The sequence below is a fragment of the Lotus japonicus genome, chromosome 1, assembly GCF_012489685.1.
Source record: "Lotus japonicus ecotype B-129 chromosome 1, LjGifu_v1.2".
Taxonomy (NCBI): domain Eukaryota; kingdom Viridiplantae; phylum Streptophyta; class Magnoliopsida; order Fabales; family Fabaceae; genus Lotus; species Lotus japonicus.
In genome coordinates this window covers 122,887,277-122,909,971 of record NC_080041.1, presented here as the reverse complement: position 1 = coordinate 122,909,971, position 22,695 = coordinate 122,887,277, and the positions used below count along the sequence as shown (strand labels likewise).

General features: G+C 37.7%; 2 protein-coding genes and 1 long non-coding RNA gene across 9 annotated transcripts; 1 reads left to right on the top strand and 2 right to left on the bottom strand.

Moving 5' to 3' along the window:
• The first annotated feature begins 783 nt into the window (after positions 1 to 783).
• Positions 784 to 10,131, top strand: LOC130730109 (uncharacterized). Of its 7 annotated transcripts, none has more exons than XR_009016244.1 (5): positions 784 to 2,156; positions 2,903 to 2,962; positions 3,052 to 4,290; positions 4,402 to 4,444; positions 9,993 to 10,131. It is a non-coding gene; the product is annotated as an uncharacterized LOC130730109 (long non-coding RNA). The 7 variants fall into 7 exon arrangements; XR_009016243.1 differs by lacking the exon at positions 9,993 to 10,131 and adding an exon at positions 9,320 to 9,878; XR_009016242.1 differs by lacking the exon at positions 9,993 to 10,131 and having other exon boundaries at positions 3,052 to 3,177; positions 3,289 to 4,290; positions 4,402 to 4,624.
• On the bottom strand, positions 8,033 to 15,706 carry LOC130730108 (protein STRICTOSIDINE SYNTHASE-LIKE 2-like). The gene is made up of 3 exons (XM_057582015.1): positions 14,501 to 15,706; positions 9,872 to 10,144; positions 8,033 to 8,655 (listed from the first exon to the last, which is right to left on the bottom strand). Exons 1-3 carry the CDS (start codon positions 14,794 to 14,796, stop codon positions 8,052 to 8,054), a joined length of 1,173 nt encoding a protein of 390 aa, XP_057437998.1. The 5' UTR covers positions 14,797 to 15,706; the 3' UTR covers positions 8,033 to 8,051.
• Positions 15,707 to 17,119: 1,413 nt separating this feature from the next.
• On the bottom strand, positions 17,120 to 21,118 carry LOC130730107 (protein STRICTOSIDINE SYNTHASE-LIKE 10). The gene is made up of 3 exons (XM_057582014.1): positions 20,609 to 21,118; positions 18,751 to 19,014; positions 17,120 to 17,971 (listed from the first exon to the last, which is right to left on the bottom strand). Exons 1-3 carry the CDS (start codon positions 20,890 to 20,892, stop codon positions 17,404 to 17,406), a joined length of 1,116 nt encoding a protein of 371 aa, XP_057437997.1. The 5' UTR covers positions 20,893 to 21,118; the 3' UTR covers positions 17,120 to 17,403.
• Positions 21,119 to 22,695: the final 1,577 nt, after the last annotated feature.

Sequence of the window (22,695 nt, the reverse complement as noted above, 5' to 3'; positions counted from 1 at the left end):
GGACTTGTGTTAGTATTATGAGGGATTTCCTTTGGGGTGGGGAGGAGGGGGCGCGAAAGGTGGCTTGGGTTAGTTGGGCGGATGTGTGCAAACCAAAGGAGGCTGGAGGACTCGGGATTAAAGATTTGATGTTGTTTAATAAGTCTTTGTTAGGCAAGTGGAAGTGGAGATATCTGGTGGAGCCAGATTGCTTGTGGTGTCAAGTGATTACTGCCAAGTATTCTGGTTTAAATCCTATTGGGGAGTCGCCGTGGTGGCGTGATGTCAAGGCGTCGTCTTGTGATGCGAATGGTGATTGGTTTGAGCTTGGGGTTCAGAAGTTTATCCGGGAGGGAAATGTCACGAAATTCTGGCATGATTATTGGGTTGACTCAGGGGTGTGCTTAGCTGCCAAGTATCCTCGCCTTTATAATTTGTCGAAGCTCAAGCATGCAATGGTCCAGGCTTGTGGTGTTTGGGTGGGTGGTGTTTGGCAGTGGGATTTGGGGTGGCGAAGAGGCCTGTTGGGGAGGGAATTGGGATGGCTACATGCTATGTTGGAGGATATTAACCGCTGTCATCTAGTGGAAGGAGTCCATGACGTTTGGAGGTGGCTTCCAAGCCAAGATGGAGTTTTTTCGGTTAACAGTTTTTATTTGTTTTTGCAGGTCCCTGAAGGTTTTAGTGCTGATCCAATTTTTGATCTTATTGGGCATTCCTATGTTCCTTCAAATGTCAAAGCTTTCTATTGGAGATTGGTGTTGGGAAGAATTCCTAGTAAAGACAATTTGCGGAAGAGGGGAATCTTACATGCTGAGGAGGAATTGATTTGTAGCTTTTGCACGAGGGAGATTGAGACGGCTTCACATCTGTTGTTTACTTGCTCGGTTGCAATGCAAGTTTGGGACTTATGTTATGCTTGGCTCGGTGTGTCAACTGTGCTTCCCAGAGATTCACGTGCCCATCTTCTTCAATTTTCTTTTGGGTGGAATAGAGTCCAGCAACGGGTGGCCTACTCCATTTGGTTGTCAGTGGTTTGGAGCTTATGATTATGGTGGAATGAAGTTGTTTTTAGGAGCAGGGAGATGGATGTTTACTCTATTTTTGAGCTGGTCAAGTGGCGAACTTGGAGCTGGGTAAAGTCGAAGCTTAGAGGGTTTGATAATTCATTCTTTGAGTGGACTTCACAACCTCTCATGTGTCTTCAATCGGTTTAATTGTTAAGAGGAGGTTGCTGTATTTTGTGTTGTTGTGTTCTGCTTTGCCTGCTGTATTTCGTGGCTGGTATTTTAGTCTCGTTTTTGTCTTCTTTTGCTGTTGGGTTTTTTGTACTTCTAGTATCTTAGTTTTTTCCTTGTTTTGGTTCTTTTGTATTGGGATTGAAGTACCACTTGTACTTCTATTTTAATGCAATGTCTGGCTTATCTAAAAAAAAAACTTTATTTTATTTTTTTAAATGGGGAACACATTCTCACGTCCTCAAGTTACTCCCTCCGTTCCAAAAAATTTGTAGTTTTTGGTATGATTTCAATATTCCAAATAGTTTGCAAGATCAAACACTACAACAAAAATTACATTTAGCGACAATCTTGTAGTGGCAAAAGCCCTATTGCCGGCATTTTATGTAAAAAAAATACACTTTTTCTACGTATTATGAATTTGCCATTAATAAGTTACGTATAGTGGCAATTGGTGAAAAAAGACAAAAATTCACCAGAAAGTCTTTGTTCCCTCTTCCTCTTCGACCTCCTCGCTCTCTTCTTCCCCATCGGAACCCTAGCTTCAAATCTCTCATCTTCTGGTTCTCCGTCGCCTGCAACGTCTGATTCGGCGGCGGCCACATAGTCCCCTTGCCCCCACTGCCGATGTGATCTGAAGCCTCCCCTGTAGCGGTGGTCCAGTCCTCGCATATCGGAGGAACTCACCGTTTCCCTGTCACCGTCGCCGATGTGTGCGAAATTCGAGCACAGCAAAACCGAGGGGACGACGTTGCAGCCGTGGCGAATGAGGAGCCAGAAGGAGTGGAGTGAAGAGGACGTTGAGGTTCAGAACAAGCAGATGGCGAAGCCAATTGGAACAGAGCCAATTCGCATACTTAGCTCTCCATTCTCGTTCAGTCGTGCTCACTCTCCTGCTCTGGATCTCTGTTTGCTCCAGATCTTTCAAGATCTCCAATGGTAAGTTTCCATTTCTACACACTTTCTTTTTCTCTTTGATCTATAATCTATAATTTACCTTTCAAATTGCATTCTGTTTGAATAAGGTTGCAGTCACAGTTTCATCGATTTGAAATTTTCTGCACAGTTTGGTGTATTTGCGATTTTAGGGATTTTTGTTTGGGTTAATTTGAGCTTAAAATCTGAATAGGAACGTGATTCTTATGAGAGGATGCAGAAAGTGATGGATTATGTGAAGAAGAGAATTCTAAACCACATGAAGTGAAGCTTATGGAGCTACCTTCAACTTTCATTGATGATTATTCCTATTCTTCTAATTCCCTAGCTACCTTCAACTTCTCTCTCAGATGGAACCTTCTTTTTGTGGATTTCTTGCAATTGGGGGTGCTTTCTATGCTAGTATACTTACCATTTAGGTTAAAATTGCTCCTGTATATTTATAGTTGTTTCATAGTTTCAGTTTCTTGAATTTTTGTCTCCTGCCATGATTATATTCTTTTGCATGTTATACTAGACAGTTAGGCCAACTTAGCAATGAACAGTTCTTGATTGATGATTGATGATTGATGAATTTGAAATTGAATGTCACCAGCAACTACAAAAGTTATACACTTCTACAAAGACGACTAAGGTCTATTAGTGTAATCAGTCCATTGCATTTATTATCTGGTGACTGACCTTTAATAAGTTCAGAGAGTTTTTTGTTTGCTCAAGTTTAACCATGGTGATGTTTATATCATTTTCAGCGGCATATTGTTCACGGTATTGAAGTATCGTTGCTGTTAGTTCTTAGCAGATGAAGATAGGTGACTTTGCTTTTTGACTATTTCCTATGCTATTAATTTGGTTTGTGCCTCAGGGCTGATAATTGATGTTTTATGTTTATGTACTTCAGTAAGAAAGTTGGCTAAGGACTTCTATAAATATGCAACTGAGCATCAAGACAGTACTTACCCCCTTGCAAAGGCTGTATGTGATGGATTTAAGTAAAGTGTTGAACCTTCAGTTTATTTAAGTGGAGGTATGTATGCTTAATATTTCATTAAATGAACTGCACTTTTGATATAGTCTTTGTGTTCTAAAAATCTTTTGCAAGAGTGGTATACTGAACTTTACATACTGACTTTAACAGATATTAAGACTAACGAGTTCAATGAAAGAAATGAAGGCTGTTGGGAAGATAAAAATGCTAATGTAACCGCTTTCCTACCACTAATTGTTCTCCTAATTATAACTGCTATGTGGTTAGCTGCAAGTTAAACCTTTAACTTTGGCAGGATACTTTCAGAGGGAAATTTGTGGTTGGCTGCAAGTTTGTGAGGGCCCTGTGATGCTACATCATATATTTTCTAGTCACTTTTCTAAGTTCTAACTACATACTCTTGTTATGTAGGTCCTTAATGAGGTCACTGCATACTTGTGGTCTTGTAGGGTGATTCTCTTTATATTAGTTGCAGGTTAGTTGTCTAATCTTATGGACCTTTATGGAGAATTAATTTTAGATAAAATATGTAAAGTTAATTAAAAGCTTTTTAATATGAGATAATTTTGTTAATTTGTTTCATAAGTGCTTTATTTTGTTGGTTAAAGCATTGCAACTCATGCTATCCTTTCTCTTTTGGTAGGTTTTGGACCTCATTTTTTGGCTTGTTGAATGCTATAATGATTTTTAGAGTTAAAGTTGAAGATATGCATTTTGATTTTTATATTTAACTTTAAGTTCACATTATCTTTCAATCAGTTCAACAAGGATTCTTTAGTTTAGCCCCCTCCCCCTAAATGTGGTGCTTTGTTCCTTGATGTTTATGTTGTTATTGAATTCTAGAAAAAAAGTATTGTCTAAGGTAAGTGGCCTATGTGTCAAATTTTGGGTCTGAAGATATCTAAAAATAGTCAATTTGAATTGGTGAATAGCATCATCCTACTAAATTCTATTGCTTAAGATTCTGTCACACAGCTCAAAAGGGAAGTACTTGATTACCTTGTATTTGACAAGGACAATACAGGTTATTTGCCTATGCTGCTCCAAGAGATGTGGTTATGTGTATGATTGAGAAGGAAATTGAGTTTGAAGCAGTGCATGTTGACCTCTCCAAAAGGGAGCATAAGGGACCTGAGTTCCTCAAGGTTTCAGGTTCAAATTTTCACTTCTTTTTTGTTGAAAAAGTTCATTTTAATCTTATACTTTATCACCTTGTTTGCCACATTGGGTTTCCTTTACCTGTTTGTCATAATTTGTTTTCAGATAATCTTGTTGTTTCTCACTTCTTAGGGACGTAAAGGTTAAGGTATGTTTTCAGGATCATATTTATTGTAAAATGATTGCTGTTAATTCAGTTTCCATATGTTATAAACTTATAATGACATGATCATGATGGATATTAACTGTGAGTATGACATCTTCATGGACTGACTTTTAAATTGTAAAACTGTGATGTTTTGCCGCTGTTTAGCATTTATGTTTCCTAGCTTGTTTGGTGTTGTTAAATGATGAAGTTTAAAATCTGATTTGTATAGTAGTTTTAGTGTTTATACTTCCATGGTTTTCTGCTACTCTAGTTCTGAAACTATACAAGGTATGAATTGAGTGGTAAGAGCATCAGTGCTCGTGTAAATTTTATGCAAGTAGGTATTCGAGTTGCAAGTTCTATTTTTTGGCAGCTATGAAACCAATTTCTGGCGGTTTGAAACCGCCAAAATTGGTTAAACAAAGCCAATGCAAACGATGACATGTAGCGGCAATAGTAAACGCCGCTAATTATGGCCGCTAAACGATGACGGCTTTTGCCGACCGTTTTTTCCATCTTTACTGGCGCCCGGTATAAGCGCCGGCAAAGCCTTTGCCGACCCCCGATGCACCGGCGAAGTAGCGTTTGCCGATAAACGCAATTACGGCCATTTTTATTGCCGCTAAAGGCAGTATTTATTGCCGGCAAAAATCCTTTTTGTTGTAGTGAAAGATAAGTTTCCTTGAGGGTTGTTTCCTCAGAGAAGAAGAATTAAGTCATTTGCTTTTGTTTGTTAATAGAATTTCATGATTTGAATGTCCAAAAACACAATGAGGCTTATAAATTGCCTATAATTCATCCCGCAGATACATTTATTTTGTTTGATTCATGCATAGCCATAATACACTCATTTTATTTTTTAAACTTTGTGTTAGGTGTCGGAATTAACTACAGGATTCGAGTATTCAGAAATATGCTTGAGCTTTCAATTGATTGGTCTAGTTCCCCAGGATAATGCGTGTATGTCGTTGCTAAATTTCTTGATATTTATTATACTCATTTGATTGTTATTTTCTGCTTGGTTATATTTACTTGGTCTATCTATAGAGAAATTGGAAATGGAATATTGAATTCTTAGACCAATTCCCTATTGTGCTTTAATAAGGATGTGATACAAGAATTCAATCTTCCATTCTCAATCTACCTACAGATATACCATGTTAATATAACCAAACAAGAAGTAACAATCAAATGAGTGTAAAAAATATCAAGAAAGTTAGCAACGACAAACAATCATTATCTTGGGGAACTAGACTAATCAACTAAAAGCTCAAGCATGTATATTATCGCTATGCATGATGCAAACAAAATGAGTGTATCCTCGGGATGAATTATACTCAATTTACAAGTCGCAGTGCGTTATTAGACATTCAGAACATGAAATTCTATTAACAAACAAAAGCAAATGGCATAATTCTTCTTGGAAGAGGATATAGCCCTCAAGGCAACCCATATTTGATCTTGTAAACCAAAAAGAAATTGGAGAAAGATAGAACCTTAAGTTCACAAAATGCAAATATCACTAATACAAACATAAATAAGAAGAATTAAATCATGAATAGTGAATAAAGTGTTTTATACTTTAGAAAAAAAAGAATATACTTTGAGTTGATCAAACAAGAAGTCAATGATTAATTTGAGCAAAAAGAAAAAGAATTGAAACAATGAGGGGAGGAAAGAAAATATCACCCACCGTGTATGAGAATGAAGGGAATAGAATGAGTCATCGTGATGAATGAGAGAAAGAAAAACATCATAAGCACCTTGGAGTTAACCATTTTCAATGTATTTGTGACTAGGAACAACAATATAGTAGAGTAGTGTTTCTAGTGTTTGTTTTTAAACTTCAGAGTTTATATAGCATCAAAAGGTTCAATGGAAATTAAACTACAAGGAAGCTTTAATCACGTGTACCAAGTTGTTTAAAAAAATAATTTATAAAACAAGAAAAAGAAGAAAAATGAGTTTTATATTTGAGAAAAAAAAAAGAAAAATTTCGGAAGTGACTATATTATAAAACACGCGACATCGTGATGGAATTGAGACAACGAGGGAGAATAAGGAAAATGCAACCACCATGTATGAGAATAAATGGAACTAAATTAGCCATTGTGATGCATAAGAGAAAGAAAAGCAATAGACACTTTGTACCCATTTTTAAACCAAGTCAGACACCATAAACAACTACAACAACAAGGTTTGATGTAAAATTTAATGCACAGTAAGAGAAACTTTTATCACATTTACCTGAATGTTTTCAACAAACAGATCTCTAGCTTATACGGTAAGTTCAGATTTGGAGTTTATTATTACCATCATCAGAAGGTTAAGTTTAGTGCATGTAACTGGATATGCGGTAAATTTTGGAAGAAGGATTAATTCTAGGAGAATATACTAGTAGAAGTTCTTGTGGGGGCTTTTCCCAACCAAGATCATGACGAGAATAAGCGGCAGTGGTACTAGAATCATAGAGATCGAACGAAGGTAATGTTGGAACCCAAAAAGGAGAATGTGATGGTGACGATGCAAGGTTGCAAGAGGCAAAGGAAGCGCGATCTCGAACAAAGAAAGGCAGCGACAGTGACGTTATCTGGAAAGAAAAGGAGTGGAGAATGAGTGGTGCTTGGGGTTTTGGGATGGGAAGGAGAAACATGATGATTTTTTAGGGCCGGCTCCTCTCATTTTTCCAATTCTTTGGCACAAATGTAGCTTAAATAGGGCTAGGGTTTCCTAGGGTCAAATTTACTATTTTGCACTCACCTTGGTCGAAATTACTACTTTGCCCCTGCCTTTCCGTTCTTATCCGGCCACATGTGCACCCTCTAGAAGCTCCTAGCTTCTTCCTCTCTTGGGTCTTCTTTCTCCCTTTTTTGTTTGTTTTGGCCACTGGGCCTTTTCTTCTTTTTGCATTCTTTGTAATTTTTTTGGGATTTTTAATAATAAAGAGAAAAATAAAAGGTGAATAAAACTAAAAACAAAGTAAAAAGCCGAATAAAATTAGGTGTTGATAATAGCCTCCATTTGCTTGACCTTTTAATGAAAAATGTCAAGCAAATCTGAAAAGGCACATGATTTTAATCCAAGACAAAAAATGAAGAGTATATAGAAACAAATGTCAATGAATCATAATACTTAATGATGGAACTAAGCATCAAAATACCTAACGAGCGTCACAATACCCTAAAATTAAAAGAATGAGGCATCCCAATACCTGACGAACGTCACAAAGTGTTCCTTTCATAATTTCAATTCGAGTGTGGTGAAGGCAAAAACTCTCTATAAAAGTGCGACTTCTAAACATTCAACCAAGGGGATCAAAAGCCATGTTTAACCCGCACTCATTGGCTATTATTTATTAATTATAGTTTCCACACTCATTGGTTATCATCTATTAGTGTAGTTGTCAACTATTGAAAAGTGTCTTAAATCCTTTTACCTTACCTTTGTGCGACCGTCTGAACTATGATATCTTATGTCATGTGATAATATACACTATGTTTATTTCTCTTTTTATAAATATTTAATGCGTTTTAGTCTCACACATATTCAATATATATGAAGAGAGAGATAAACACAAATTTCAACATGAGCAAACATGAGAAAATTTTCACCCAAGAGGATCGTGATCCACAACACTTGCAACAGTTTTATACTTAGCAGCAAAGGGCCCATTTATGGATCCCACCCACAACACTCCATCTCTTTCCTCCACTTCACTAATAGACCTCCCTCTATTCCTACTTCTATCTTCAAAAATTTCCAAAACATCACCCTGCTCACTGAGCCTAATTGCCAATCCAGTACTCCCTTTCACCTTAGCCAAATAAGAATAAGCTTTTGTGATGTCCAAAGGAAGCCATAGCAGAGCTTTCCCAACCCATGGATAAGATAGAATCCATTGTATAAGTTTTTCCCTTCTTGAGTAAATTCCCACCCAAAATCCCCCTCTTAGACTTCTTTTTATGTTGTCTGGGAAACCTGGTAGATCAGCAAAGACTTCTAATGTTCCTGCTTTTGGTGTTTCAAGCCAATACTTAAGTACTCTGCAGTTGGTGGTTTCTACTATTAGAATGTAGTCACCATCTTTGCTGAGTGCTACCCCATTTGCAAATGTGAGATTGCTTAGAAGAACACTAACTTGTTGGCTTTGTGGTTCATATTTCATTAACTTCCCTGTTTTCTCTCCGCTTAGGATCAGAGACACGTAGTTCCTGCATTTTCAGGTGACAGACATTATTGTATATCGGAAATAAATGCATCAATCTTGATGATCATGGAAGACCAAAAGAAAAAGAAAAAGAATATTGGAATCAGTTGCTTTGACCCATTTTTTATGTAAAATTCAAGAGGTCCTTGATTGAAAATTCCCTTTAACATGGAAAAAAGTGATTCTGATATTGAAAAGCAGAATAAAGTTATTTGCTCTCATGCTCATGTGCACATTTGCATTATAATAGGTCGCACATGGATAATAACTAATGCACAGTCGTTTGAATGTTCATGTAATGATCAAGATTGGGCAAACACTGTTTGGTACAGAGCACAAATTGAACAAATAAATATGATTAAGGTTATGTTTGGTTTTATCCCTTATCACATTCAATCACATTTTCTTTCTTAAAAAGTTACCATGATGCCTTGTGGCTTTTCACACTTACCTTTGTAACACAATGTAGAACATCTACAATCATATTCTTTGCAGTTGTTTGTGTCTTAATTCTAATATTAAATAGCTTACATTTATAAAAAAATTAAATTGATCAAAACTTTTATACACTTGTTATTTCACTGCTGTAGAAGCTGAAAGTGCAGCTTAGGAATTCTCTGTAACAACGTCTTCAAACAAAATAGTAATGCTTTTAAATTTGTCTACAGGATCGGTCTTGAAACATTGTAACTACAATTTTATTGATTTTGGATAGAATTTGATTTTGGCAAAGTTGATGATGATAAAAGTGAGTTCTGTTGCACCTTTGCTATTGTAATGGTGTTTCTTGGACATCTTGTACTTCCTCTAGTCTTGGGTCACAATTTTGGCTCAGGCATCATTCTCAATAATATACATTTCATTTTCAAAAAAAAAAAGTGAGTTCTATTAGGATATGTTATGGAAAAAAGTTATTGATTTGATATTTGAAATTTAGTTATGAAATCTCACAATTGGTTATGTCCACTGAGAAAAACTACTCTTGAGTTTTTCCGCAGAATTAATTTTAAGACTAAAATAATATTGCTTATGTCCATTGTGAATTTGGCACAATCGATTGTCAAACATCTATTTCACCACCTAAAAGTAATTCTTATCAATGAGAATCAATTCAAGATTCCAAACATGAAACCAAACACACTATATTTACACTATATTTGAGGCTCAAATTGGGACTAAGGATTGTAAAAGATGCTTAAAATGAGTGGATGTTATGTTACCTCCTTTCATATTTTGAACTGCTGCTGGTGAAGTAAACAACTCCAGTTCGTTGATCAATATCCAAACTGTTTGTGAATGCCAAGGGCTCACCATCTACATGTGATGTAATTTTTGTAGCAGTGCCCCCATTGGGCTCAACAACAACAAGGCCCATGTAAGCATCAGCAACGTAAAGCTCGCCAGATTGCATGTTGAAGCACAGTCCAAGTGGACGGCCACAGATGTGTTCTCTCTTGGGATGCTCTTCATATGGTCCCCCACACTTGTCATCTCTGCCAAAACATTAAACAACCTTATCATCTTTCTATCACATTAAGATATGCCATTGGTAAGGTAACGTGATAACGTCTATGTTTTGCAGAAATGTCTAATATTTTCAAATTTGATTCCCTAAAAGTCCAATAACAACAATCCATAACAATAGTGAGTCTATATGAATCCCCTGACATTATTGTATATAAAACAATAGTGAAGATGCCCCACCTTTTTTGTTTCCTCTGCTTAATGATGATGTAATGGGGACATCTGTCCCCAGGCTAGTCTAGCTTTCCTTCTGTTTTCCTGGGCCTAGGCCCTCCACTTTATCAAAAAAAAAAAAAAAAAAACAATCCAGACCATATAAAACAATTCAAATTATACTTGGCTATTTGAGTTCAATAATTTATTTGGCTTGCTATTATGTACCAAAAATTAATATATGCATATGCATTATGCAATTAAGGTTAGTGACTATCTATAGAGTAAAAACGAGAGCAACACTGAATCAGGTGAAAAAAAAACCACTGAATCCAATGTATCTGAGAAGCTTGCAGAGTTGGTACTTGATGCTTGCCCAGGTATTTATGACTCTGTCGTCACTTTCAGCAACAGATGTTACTTCTGGCTTTATTTCGCTTACATAGAACCAATATATTGCATGTCAGATGATCAGGTCCATTAAAGGAGGAAAACCATATACCAATTCAAGTTGACCCAACCGTGTGTCTTCCCTTCCCCATCCAGTGTTTCTATATACTTTCGAATAGTTTCAACTAGGCCTGTCCACCGATCGGGTTCGGTCGGTTTCGGGCCCAAAAAGCTCCACCGACCGAACCCGCATGATATAAAATTGGGCCCGTAACCGACCATGAGATGTGTCGGTTTGGATCGGTTTCGGGTTGGTCGGGTAACGGGCGGGGCGGGTCGGTTCCACCGGGTTTTGCAGAGAATAGAAAGATGAAGAGCAAAGAACCCTAATTTGAGTAATTTCATTCAATTTCATCAAAAAAATTAACCAAAAACAACATAGATCAGATCTGGATATACCATTACCAACTTACCAAGAAGTCAAGAACAATTTTTCAATTGCTTATCTCATGCGAAATAGCATGTTCACTTCATCTTGCGATATCAGAATCGATTGAGGCAAAATGAAGATGAACAAGCTATCTCGGACCAGAGAAGAAGGCAAGAAGCTATGCAAATGCAGTGGTGGAGTGGCTAGGGTGGTGGCGGCACAGAGGATGTCGGCGCAGGTCATGAGGAGAAGAGTGGAGGCGGTGGTGAGGAGCTAGGGTTTGGAGAGAAGAAGAAGAAGAGGAGAAGGGTGGTGGCAACAGTGAGGAGCTAGGGTTTGGAGAGAAGAAGAAAAGGAGAAGAGAAGAGGAGAAGGGTGGTGGCGGCGTTGAGGATGAAGAGAACTGGAGAAGGGTGGTGGCGGCAAGAAGGATGAGGTCATGAGGAGAAGGGTGTGGCGGAGCAGAGGATGAGAAAAACTGGAGAAGGGTGGTGGCTGGCGGCGGCGAGGAGTTAGGGTTTGGAGAGAAGAAGAAGAGGAGAAGGGTGGTGGCGGCGAGAGAAGAGGAGTTAGGGTTGAGAGAAGAAGAAGAAGTGAAGACTGAAGAGAGAGAGGAGCTAGGGTTAAATTTTTGGGTTTGGGTCTTTGGGCCATTGCTTCACTTGGGCCGTTTGTAATTTTTTTTTTATATTAGGTTCGGTCGGTTCAGTCGGACTGGGCTCCAAACCGTAACCGACCGATCCAACTCATATGGAGCCGGTTTTTTCCCTCCCTCAACCCGCCATCTGACCCTCCCGAACCGAGTGGGCCTGTTTTTGGTCGCGGGCCGGTCGGTTTCGGTCGGGCCAAACATTTCTGGACAACCCTAGTTTCAACCTAAATTAGCACACATTTTAATGTACAAAAACTATTTTTTTAACCGAACAAAAGAGTTAGATTTGGATGAAATGATTTTCACATCCAACTCAACTCTTATACAAACATACTTAGAGTAATACAATAACTGGTATTCTATAAAATTTTACATTTTGACATGATTCTATAAAAAGTTACTATACAAAAAGAACTCTTTTAAGGGAACTAAGTATTAATTTAGAAATTCTTACATAATTGATTCTAAAATCAGAGTCATTTCTCAAAAGACCTTCTTTAAGCAGAAATGCTATACATTAAGACAATTATAAGCAGAGGCGGAACTACCACCTGGCGTGCTAGGGCCTTTGCCTGGGCTCCGCCAAAAAAAAAAATTCTTTGGACCAGGTAGGTTTTTGGGCCTAAAAAAATGTGAAATTAGGCAAAATCTGAAAGAAGGAAAAAATACAAGGACCTAATCCTAAACTAGTACACTTCAGAAAAAGAAAGGGGGAAAAGAACCCTAAATCCCTAATCATCGATGATTGCTGCTGCTCTTCACTCTTCATGGCTCTGTAAACTCTGTTGATCGATTGCTGCTCTTCACTCCATTGATTGCTTCATTGCTTGCTCTCTTTCTCTCTGAGAGGTAAAAAATCTTTGACTCTGTGAATCTGTGATTTGTAAGGGAAGAGGGTTGGGTTGTGTTTGTGTGTCGCTGAAGTTGTGGCTGTGGTTGAGGTGTGGGAGTGAGGCGGTGGGTGGGTGAGAAGTGAGAACCGTGGGTGAGTCATGAGTGGGTGAAGCGGTGGGACGGTGGGTGAGGTGAGGGACAGAGGGAGTGAAGCGGTGGAAATTAAATTGAGAACAGGGGCAGAAATTGGATAGAGACATAGAGTAGTAGAAGGTGGAGAGAAATCGGAATTGATATAGTAGAGACATAGAGACATAGAGTGAGTTGGAGATTAAATTGAGAACAGGGGCAGAAATTGGGAATAGTCGAATGGATAGAGTAGAAGGTGGAGAGAAATTGGAATGGATAGAAACATAGAGACTAGAGTAGAACTGTAGAAGGTGGAGAGAAATTGGGAATGGATAGAGACATAGAGTAAAAGGGTTGGGAATGGATAGAGTAGAAAAGGAAAATTGTTTATAAGATTGAGAAATTGGGAATGAGAAGAGTGAGAAGTGAATTGGAAAAATGTAGCTATCAGCCTTTGGAGATTGAATTATTGGAATGTGGATAGCCTTTATGGGTGAGAGACTCAAGACTTGAATTGGAATGTGGGCTACTAGCTATGAAAATTGGAATGTGACTACTTTTAATTGCTCTTTATTGTGAGTGGGTCTGTGGGTGCAGGTAGAGGTGGTTCTCTTCCCCGTTAAAAACATGTGTGCATTATTGATCATTTGATCTTATTGTATTTATTTATTAGTGCTGTCTTTTAGTGCTTTTAATTTGATTCTAAAACTAAAAGCATGAGGCAACTGCCAACTATGATCTAAAACTAATTTGATTTCATTATATTTGTTTTTTCTTGTCTTGTATTGTATTTTTGAACGTGTCTTTTTTTTATCTTGTATTGTCTAATGAAATGGAACCAAAATTAGCTATATTTTTTTTTTAGTAAAATGACGAGTCTTTTTTATTTGGGTTTATAACTATTTATATATTGTGGCGTGTGAATTTGCGGTTTAAAAATTTGCCTAGACTTCCTAAAATTTCTGGTTCCGCCACTGATTATAAGTATTGAGTCCTTAACTCGATGACCGTCTTTTCAAGTCTAAATTGTATGTTTGGAAACTCATTAGAAAACGACAATAACACATAGTGGGAGGGAAGCAATTTTTAAACATGCAGTAAAAACCAAACCAAGTGTTCTCAACCAATTAACAATCCCCATCAACATAAGGATGCCAACAAAGGAAATTAAGGACTGGTATAACTGTTTTGCTTCTAAATCTAAAAATTGCCCAAATCGCTTGCAACCAACCATTTCCTTTTCTTACTTCCTGCGGCTGGAATGATTTGGACCAGAAAAAGCTAATCTCACTCATCCTCTATTCTCCTTTGCACTCCAACAGTACAACTCAAATGCAGATATATATCACATATAGAAAGTAAACGATCGAGGAAACAGATTATTCCTGTACTTGAAAAAGTAACTGCATGCAGAGAGTGCACTGCGGTTAAGTCATTCATCAAAGTCCAGATGTTTTTTTGGTATTACCAAGAGGTCACATTATACACCACTTACGAAACGAAACCTCAACTAAATGTTTAAGGAATTCGGTTACCTATGCTAGCTGTTGAAACTTGTTCAGCAATTCAGAGTATTTTTAAAACTCTAATTTTACAGGTATTTTATACTAAAATGAGGTGTTTATGTGGTTGAGATTTGTGCAATTGAATGAATACATAATGATTAATCTAAGTGTAATTTACATGAAGAGTTTGTGAAAACTGCATTTATCAAGAAAAAAAGATGAACGTGTTAACCTGTTTGAAGAAGTGACAGCGAAGCTAAGCCACCGTTTCTGGGGATGGTGCCACTTGATGATTTGGCCGTCAGAAACGCCGGTGTAAGGGCCTTCACCGCCGGGACCGAAGGCGAAGCTCTCTGGTCCGACGGCGCCGCTTTCAATCGGAACAGCTTCGTATTGCCAAACCTCGGTAGCCCCGAAGGATGCTGCTGAGTCATTATCGGATGATTCAAAGCTGCGGTTGCATGCAAACCAAGCAGTCACAAGAACCGTCACGAAAGCGGTGAGGTGCAGCTGTGAGTGTGACCTCATCGTGTATGGAAGACGGTGAAAGGGAAGAGTGGTGAGAATTCTCAAACGACTACTTGTACCAAAATTTGTCTTGTTTCGTACCTACCAAACAAATTAATATTTGGGATTCTTTCTAGGCTTTAACTTGTAACCTACCTAGTCAATACTAACTTTATGGCCCACCAATATTGTAACTTGCAAAATTAGAAATTTTTTAGCCCACCAACACTATATTAAGCTATTAAAGTGTGGAGAAAAAAATAGAAGATAAAAAATTCTATAGATTCACCTAAATTAAACAACTAAAAATAGGTGTGCTTTTTAAAAAAACGTAAAATTGGGTGTAATTCTGAAGCATCAATTTCATGATGCATTTAGTCTAGGGTTCGATATTTAGGCGTTGTGTATAGAGAAAAATTTGCTGAAAAAAGTCCATCAACTTAATGTAATCTCTAAACGTCGAGGAGATTAGTCTCACGACACGACTATGGCTGGCTAGTGGGATACCTTAGGAAACTAAAATCTTACATGCTATAGTAAGTTAGTTAGTCATCACCTCTATCTTTCAACCCCCTTCCTTCTCGTTGAATCTGCCACCAACCTGCACTTTTTCCTTCCACCAAAGCCGCCACCACCATTAGGTTGTGCCTATTAGCGCGCTTAGGTGACCGCCCCCACCTCGTCCCTCGTCTCCTTTTTTTCTATCACCCTTCCCTTCTTCTCAGACCCCCAAAATCTTCACCTCAAAAACACTAATTCCAAGCAAAAGAGAGAGGCACGAGCTAGCTCCATGGTTGCACCGATGTAGGAATCTTCTTTTACCAAAAATAATCTCCTCCATGGTTGCTAGAGTTGCCATCGACGATGTCATCGACTTGTTACCTACAAGAAGAAACACAACAATGGTGGTGATCACATTTCCAACGGCAACACATACATTTATCCTCATCCAACCCTTTGTTGCCGCCTTGTCTCCCTCGCCCCCATCGTGCTGAGATCCCAAATCCTCCTCCTCCCCCTTGCCTACGCCGCCAAGATACATCACCATCTTCTGTCGTACCCAGGACTCAACAATGTTTTTCTCCTGGTAGTGGGGTTTTGGAAGGAAAACATGTCTTGAAGTTGTGCTCTCCTACGCTATAGTGGTCTCTGTCACCGCTGGGCTCGCTGCTGCTCTTCGATAGGTCACCTTTCACCTTCAACCAAAAATAGCAGGTTAAAATAAGTGGTCCGAAATTGCACCAATTTTAAAATTGTGCACATTAGATGGGCCCCATAAAATTCATATAAGTAACATCCCGAGTTCGAGTCTTGTTAATAGAAAAACTACCACTACAAGAAAAATAGTGATTACCGACGATATCAGGGAAAACTATTAGTAATGCTAATTTATCAAAGGCCAAAAAACTAGAGGAACTGGCCTTGTCAGTAATTGTTTCCGATTGCTTATAAAAACCACTGGTAATTACCAATGGATTAGGCGGTTGGTATTACCGACGCTTCAAACCATCGTTAACATACCCACAACACAACTATTTCCTCGTTAATTAATTTGGTATACACGAAAAAAAACTCTTAATGCTACAAATGAAAATATCATCTTCATGAAAGTTTCATCCATAAAGGTGACAATGTTATCAGCAACAAAAGGAGTATTTTTGTGACCAAACTATCGTTATTCATAATTTATACAAACATTAGGAAAAGAAGAAGTTGAAGGAAGCGTGAGTAAAAGGTTCAGTAGTAGTCAAGACCTCTTTAGAGGTTACCGACGAGTTTTTTTCAAAATAATTATAGTCTACCAACGGTCAAAGCCTTCTATAACACACGACAAATTTCAAAAGACCACCAAGTTGCCGACTGTACCGCCAGAAACGGATGGCCAAAGTTTTTTATGCCCGCCAAGTTACCCTCAGCCTTGGTCGTCAGTGGTAATTAATCCCGCTAAAAAAATTACTTCCCAGCAAATAACCAACAACATTGACCATCGGTAGCACTTTCTTTTTTTTTTCAAAACATGTTTTGACAGCCAACGAGATTTTGCAACAGCCTAGTAAAGTTTTGCAGGTAATTAAGCATTTTCTTGTTATGTACTCCTGGGAGAGCTAGCTACCATGATATAGATGTTCTCGACTTGAACAACACAAGTGGAATGGTATAGATTTTTGAATAGAAATGAATATTTTAAGGATGTTTTTCAGAAAAAGGTTGAAGATCCTACTCCTACTTTAGGTGATAAACTGATAATTAATCTGCAATAGTAATGTCCAAGAACCCAGTTTTTTCTTGGAAAGTCAAAGCACATTGAGTTGCATCACACATATGGTGGTGCACAAGAAGGAAATTTACTAGGAATACGTCAATACATTCGTGATATTAAAATGTAATTCGATACATATAATAACCCTGCCCATGGACTAATTAAAAAGGTTCTTGCTGTTGTTTTACCAATCCTGCACACACTATGAATAGTTCTGCCTGACAAAATATTTTATGAGAATGAACAGAGTCCATGTAAATGAGCAACTAGCCTCATCAGTCACTCAATGCAATTCATAATCTACATAATCGGCATATATAAATGACTACATCTTATTTAATTTGAAAAGGTAACTCAAATACACACTCTCATACCTTATAAATGCCAATAAAAGGCATTAACACTGATGCAATCCAAAGTTTCCCATCTCTTTCTTCCACTTCACTGATGAACTTTAAGGTCTTTCCTTCACAATCTTCCAAGACTTCTAATATCTCTCCTTTATCACTTAGCTTTATAGCAGTGGCATGAGGCTTCCACCCAGCAAATGATGTGTGCAACTGCTTGAAGTTAAATCCAACCTTCGGCAATGCATTACCCAGCCATGGAAATGAAGAAATCCATTTCGCGAAAGGAGTTGCTTTCGCATGCAAAGCTACCCAGAACTGCCCTTTGGAATTTCTTCTTACATTGTCTGGAAAACCTGGAAGAACAGCAAAAGTATCCACTTGGCCAGCATTAGGTCCACCAAGCCAAAGCCTCAGGATCTTGCAAGTAGTGGTTTCTGCTACCAGAAGAAATGAACCATCTCTGCTTAAAGCAACACCATTGGGAAAAGCAAGGTCGCGTAATAGGACAGTTACTTCTTTCGTTAGCTTGTTATATTTCATTAACCGGCCAGTCTTATCTTTGCTAAGGAGTACGAGCATAAACTGCCTGCAATCAAAAGTGACCGACTTTTAGATTAAAAATTCTCTGCAAATAGAAAATCTTCTGATAGTACTTATGTTAGTTTTATAGGCATCTTCTAGAAGTTAGTCCTCATAGTGTTACCAGATAGTCAGATACAAATGACAAAAAGATTATCATGCAGAACAGCAAACACAGTATAAGCATGTTTGGTTCTGTGGTAGAAAGTTTCATAATCACTTCTACGGAGAAGCTACAAAATGTAGCTTCTGGAGTTACTGTGCTTTGGATTGTGTACTCGCCAACAATTCAAACAAGCTACATCTCAGTTATGATTTGACTTGAACAAGTAATTGATAATTTGTGAGAAATTTCCCTCTGCACCACATGGTTGAACCTTCCAAAATTATGATCTTAACAGGGAAATACTTGAGTTAACAAGATGCAAGAATTATTTTTCAATTTCATTTTATACACTGAAGGACAATGTATTCTTAGGGTAAACAGCTTAATTAAACCCTAAACCCTTATGGAAATAAGGGCTTATTCATAAGGTAGTTTGAGAAAATTATATAAAATAAGCTCAAAATATAAGCACTTTTTCATAAGTTTATCTGAGCAGCCTATAGGTAGGTAATAAACTACTTACAAAAGCTCTCCCAAAGACTTGTGTAAGTGCTTATGCTATAAGATAAACTCAAATAAGCTATTCCAAACAAGACATAGTCTGTTATAAGGACAATTTATTAACAAGATGCAGACACGCTTGACAACATAAGGAAGGTATCCTTTTGTAATGAACTAACCTTCTCTGAAAGATTGTGCTAGAATCAGTGAAGTAAATCACATCTTCATCTTCACTGATGTCCATGTCATTGGTGAAGTGAAAGGGCTGACCTTCAGCTTCTGTCACCACTTGGGTGGCCAAACCCCCGGCAGGTCCTACTACTTTTAGGCCAAGGTAGGCATCAGCAATGTATAGATCTCCGCTTTTCTTATCAAACTTCAGTCCTAATGGCCTCCCACAAACATGCTCCAGCTCTGGCGCAAATGGACGCACGCAGTCTGTCCTAGAAAATCATGCAACTAAACTAATTAGATTCATGAGATAATCATAACAGCTATCAGTATGAGTTGGGTCTTATGATATGAGATTTAATAAAAAATCGTCTGCATATGCCCTTGCTGTACACTTCCCCTGAATAAAAACACCCATTTAAACTAAAATTCAAATGGGAAAAAAACTATAAACTGTTCACTATCATTCATCAGAACTGGCCCAAACATTTGCAAAATCTGCAAGTGTACTGATATGTGAACAGATACAGAAAGTTAGACATCCATGCTTGCATGCTCAAAAATTGTTGTGGCCATTTGGAACTAAATACAGAGAATACATGGGCAAATGTTTACCTTATACTATTTTTTTAACCTTTCCACATGCCAAATAGAATAAGCCCTTACACCCACCATGATCCAAAAGCCACAGGAGTGGATCCTCTTATTTTAAGTTTCATATAACCTCTGCCATGTTAAAATTTTGCATCTATTTCGCTTTTTACAGATGAAGTGGACGAGACCCAATCAAAATTTGTGAAAATTTATAGAAAGACAAACACAAATTTTAACATGGTAAGGTTTAGTCTTTAGAAAATCCATTCTCGTGAAATTGAGGATCAGAAGGTTTAGAAATTAAATAATGCTGCTTAAATAAGAATCCTAATCCCTGTGCCCCATTTGGTTGGAATTAGGGTATGTTTGAACTTTGAATACCCATTAGCACTTAGCACTGGTGCAAACGAATGTTAAAACTTACTTCTAGACAAAAAGTGAACAAAACTCTTTCTATGAATTGAGGAAAAAGTACTTTCACTTTAGGTTTAACCTGTATCCAAACACACACTTAGTTGGCAAAATCATGTTGTTGCTACAACACATTGTGCAGCCCTTTCTACTTCATAAACTGCATATTTCTGAGTTAATCACACAATAACAGTTACTGGTGTGAATGATCTTTTTCAAGGGAACAATTGCCCCTGACTCTTGCATCCATCACCGCAGTAATGTGCCAGCAATCTCTATCTCTACTCGGAAATGCTAAAGATTAAAAAATCTACAACCACGAAACTGCAAGAATCTAGGTGGCAATACATGATCGATAGCAATTTCAGCCACCGCCCACATGATTCCGTCAAACCTATTTCTGATTGGTCATTAATCCACATGAATCTTACACTTCTTACTGGTACTATACAGCATCATTCATCTCTACTCTACATTGTCTCAAAAGGCATGTGAAACAAACTAAGCAACTATACATTAATGACTCCTTAAGCTCAAGAAATCCCTACAATAACCAAAAAGAGTAAAGACAACTCATTTTCAATGATTTAAATCCAACCATGCTCAAAATCCTCATCCAATTCAAAATGATAAGAACACAACCCCACCCACCCCACAGAAACTCATGCATCCAAATAAAATCTCTACCAACCAATGATCCATTTGAAGCCTCACTGATACAATAACATGGACCTAATCTCCCAATTAATCTCTAACATTCATAAAAATCTTATCTATAAGTCCATTTTTGAAGTGTCACATTAATCATTCATTGTCAAAAAGTAAAAACACCAACTGGGTAGTTTGTTACTAGTTAGTTACCTGTTGGAACTGGTGACAGCAAATTCAGTCCAACCTCGCTCCTCCCCTTCCCACTTCAGAATCCGTCCATCGGCGACGCCGGTATACGGCCCTTCACCGCGGCTGTCAAAAACAAGGCTCTCCGGCCCGACGGCTCCGGTGACATGGAGCACCTGAGCAGCGTGGAGGTGGTCCTTGGAGCCAGGAACAGGTGGCGGCGCGAACAGGGTTTGAGGGTTGAAGAAGGTGAAGAGGATGGCCAAGAGAGCAAGTACCGCTGCAACAACGATGAGCCTTGAGCTCATAGCTAAGCTAAGCCAAAAGTGGAACTGGGAATGATGATGATGATGATGATGATGATGCCACTAGTGCAAGTTTGTGTGCTATGGTTCTTGTGCTTTACTTGTGAAACATGTGTTGTCTTTTTCTTAATGGGTGTTTGGTTTGCGCATGAGAAGAGACAACAACTCATATACGGTTTGATGGAGAGGTAGAGAAGAATTTTCCCCCTTCCATTTGAGAGAAGAAAGAGTTTTTTTTTTCTCTCTCAAAAAGTATATTTTATGTGTTAGTTTTGACCATGTGAGGTGTTGACGTGGAGATGTGTTTTGGATGATGAAAATGTCAAAAGTCTCGACCCAAATCGGCTTAAAAGTCTTGTAATAATTGTTGGAAATTTGTGTGGATTTCAAAAGTTAATAAACATATTACATGTCAACATGTGGTTGGTTCAAGTGATACATGTTTGATTCCCCTTAAGTAAGGTTTTGGGTTCGAGTCTTGTGGATAGAAAAAGCGTCCGCTGAGAGAGCTAGTCCCACCATGATATGGATGTTCCATGTTACATGTGTTCACCGTCCACAATAAATTTCACTGTCTAATCTAAAGTATCTCACATTTATTCATGACTGTTTGTAGGGGTGAACATGGGCCGGGTAAATTCAATGAACCCGCCCAACCCAATCCAATCCAATAGAAAAAATGCGGGTTGGATCGGGCAATCGGGTTAGTCGGATGGATTTTACTACAACCCAACCAAGTTCGGATCGGATTTCGGATTCAGTTCAAATTCATCAAACTCAACCCAAAATCCATACATATAATAATAATTTTTATAATTTTACTCATACTTGGAGTCTAGTGTCGGAGTAATGACTTTTTAAAACTTTGAGACTTAAGTATTTGTAGTTATTTGTCATATTTGAACTTAAAGTATTTGTTCGTAGTTATTTGTTACATGTTTATATATAGTTATTTGGCATGTTGGAGACATCTAAGTTCTAAGTGTCATGGCATGACATTTAGTGTTGTTTTTCACTTTTTAGATACTATTTATATTAGATTGTTTCATGTCATTCGGTAATGAAGTTTTATATTTTCATGATATTTGGCTATATGTCATTTATGTGGTATTATTTCTATAACATTTTGTGTCTTTTTCATGCTATTTAGTATTATAACATATTTAGTATTTTTTATAACTTTTTTTGAATTTATAATAATTTTTGCAAGATTTTTTAATATTTCAGATATATTATTACTTTAATATAGTGACCCAATAAATCCATCCAACCCAATCCAAACTTCATCGGGTTGGTTCGGATCGGGTCCGAATAAGAAATTCGTGAAATCCAACCCAACCCAACCCAGACAATTTTGATCGGTTCGGATTTTATTTTGACCAAAATCCATCCAACTCAACCCATGTGTACCCCTAACTGTTTGTCACCCTTTCATAAAGTGTTGTCGCTCATTATTTAATTCTATCACCCCACATTTATCTTCTTATTATCTTGTTATTCACAAAGTCTTTGTCTATGTAAGTATGTATGCTAAGCCTATATCTCTCATGAGAAGACACACATAGCAGCAATTTAGTTCTTCCTTTCTCATTTAAATTGTATCCTAGGCAGCGGGCATATTGATTAAGTTAGCTCTTCCCCCTTCATTTAATATAGGTTTTTAAATCTTTATTTATGCAGGTAATGCAAGAAAATTAGTGGCCCAAATATTATAAACTTGTGCACAAAAAAAGTATAAAAAAAGTGAAACAGTACAATTGTAAAAAGTGGTCTTTCAGTTAAAACCCTAAAACCTAAATGACTAAA

What these genes read in the sequence shown, in the direction of transcription:
- LOC130730108 (XM_057582015.1), bottom strand. Translation starts at nt 14,796, where the DNA reads ATGAGGTCACACTCACAGCTGCACCTCACCGCTTTCGTGACGGTTCTT. An exon ending in GCTGTCACTTCTTCAAACAG is followed by an intron (nt 10,145 to 14,500) that starts GTTAACACGTTC and finishes ATGTTTTGGCAG; the next exon opens with AGATGACAAGTGTGGGGGAC. An exon ending in AGTTCAAAATATGAAAGGAG is followed by an intron (nt 8,656 to 9,871) that starts GTAACATAACAT and finishes CTGAAAATGCAG; the next exon opens with GAACTACGTGTCTCTGATCC.
- LOC130730107 (XM_057582014.1), bottom strand. Translation starts at nt 20,892, where the DNA reads ATGAGCTCAAGGCTCATCGTTGTTGCAGCGGTACTTGCTCTCTTGGCC. An exon ending in GCTGTCACCAGTTCCAACAG is followed by an intron (nt 19,015 to 20,608) that starts GTAACTAACTAG and finishes ATGATTTTCTAG; the next exon opens with GACAGACTGCGTGCGTCCAT. An exon ending in AGCACAATCTTTCAGAGAAG is followed by an intron (nt 17,972 to 18,750) that starts GTTAGTTCATTA and finishes TTTTGATTGCAG; the next exon opens with GCAGTTTATGCTCGTACTCC.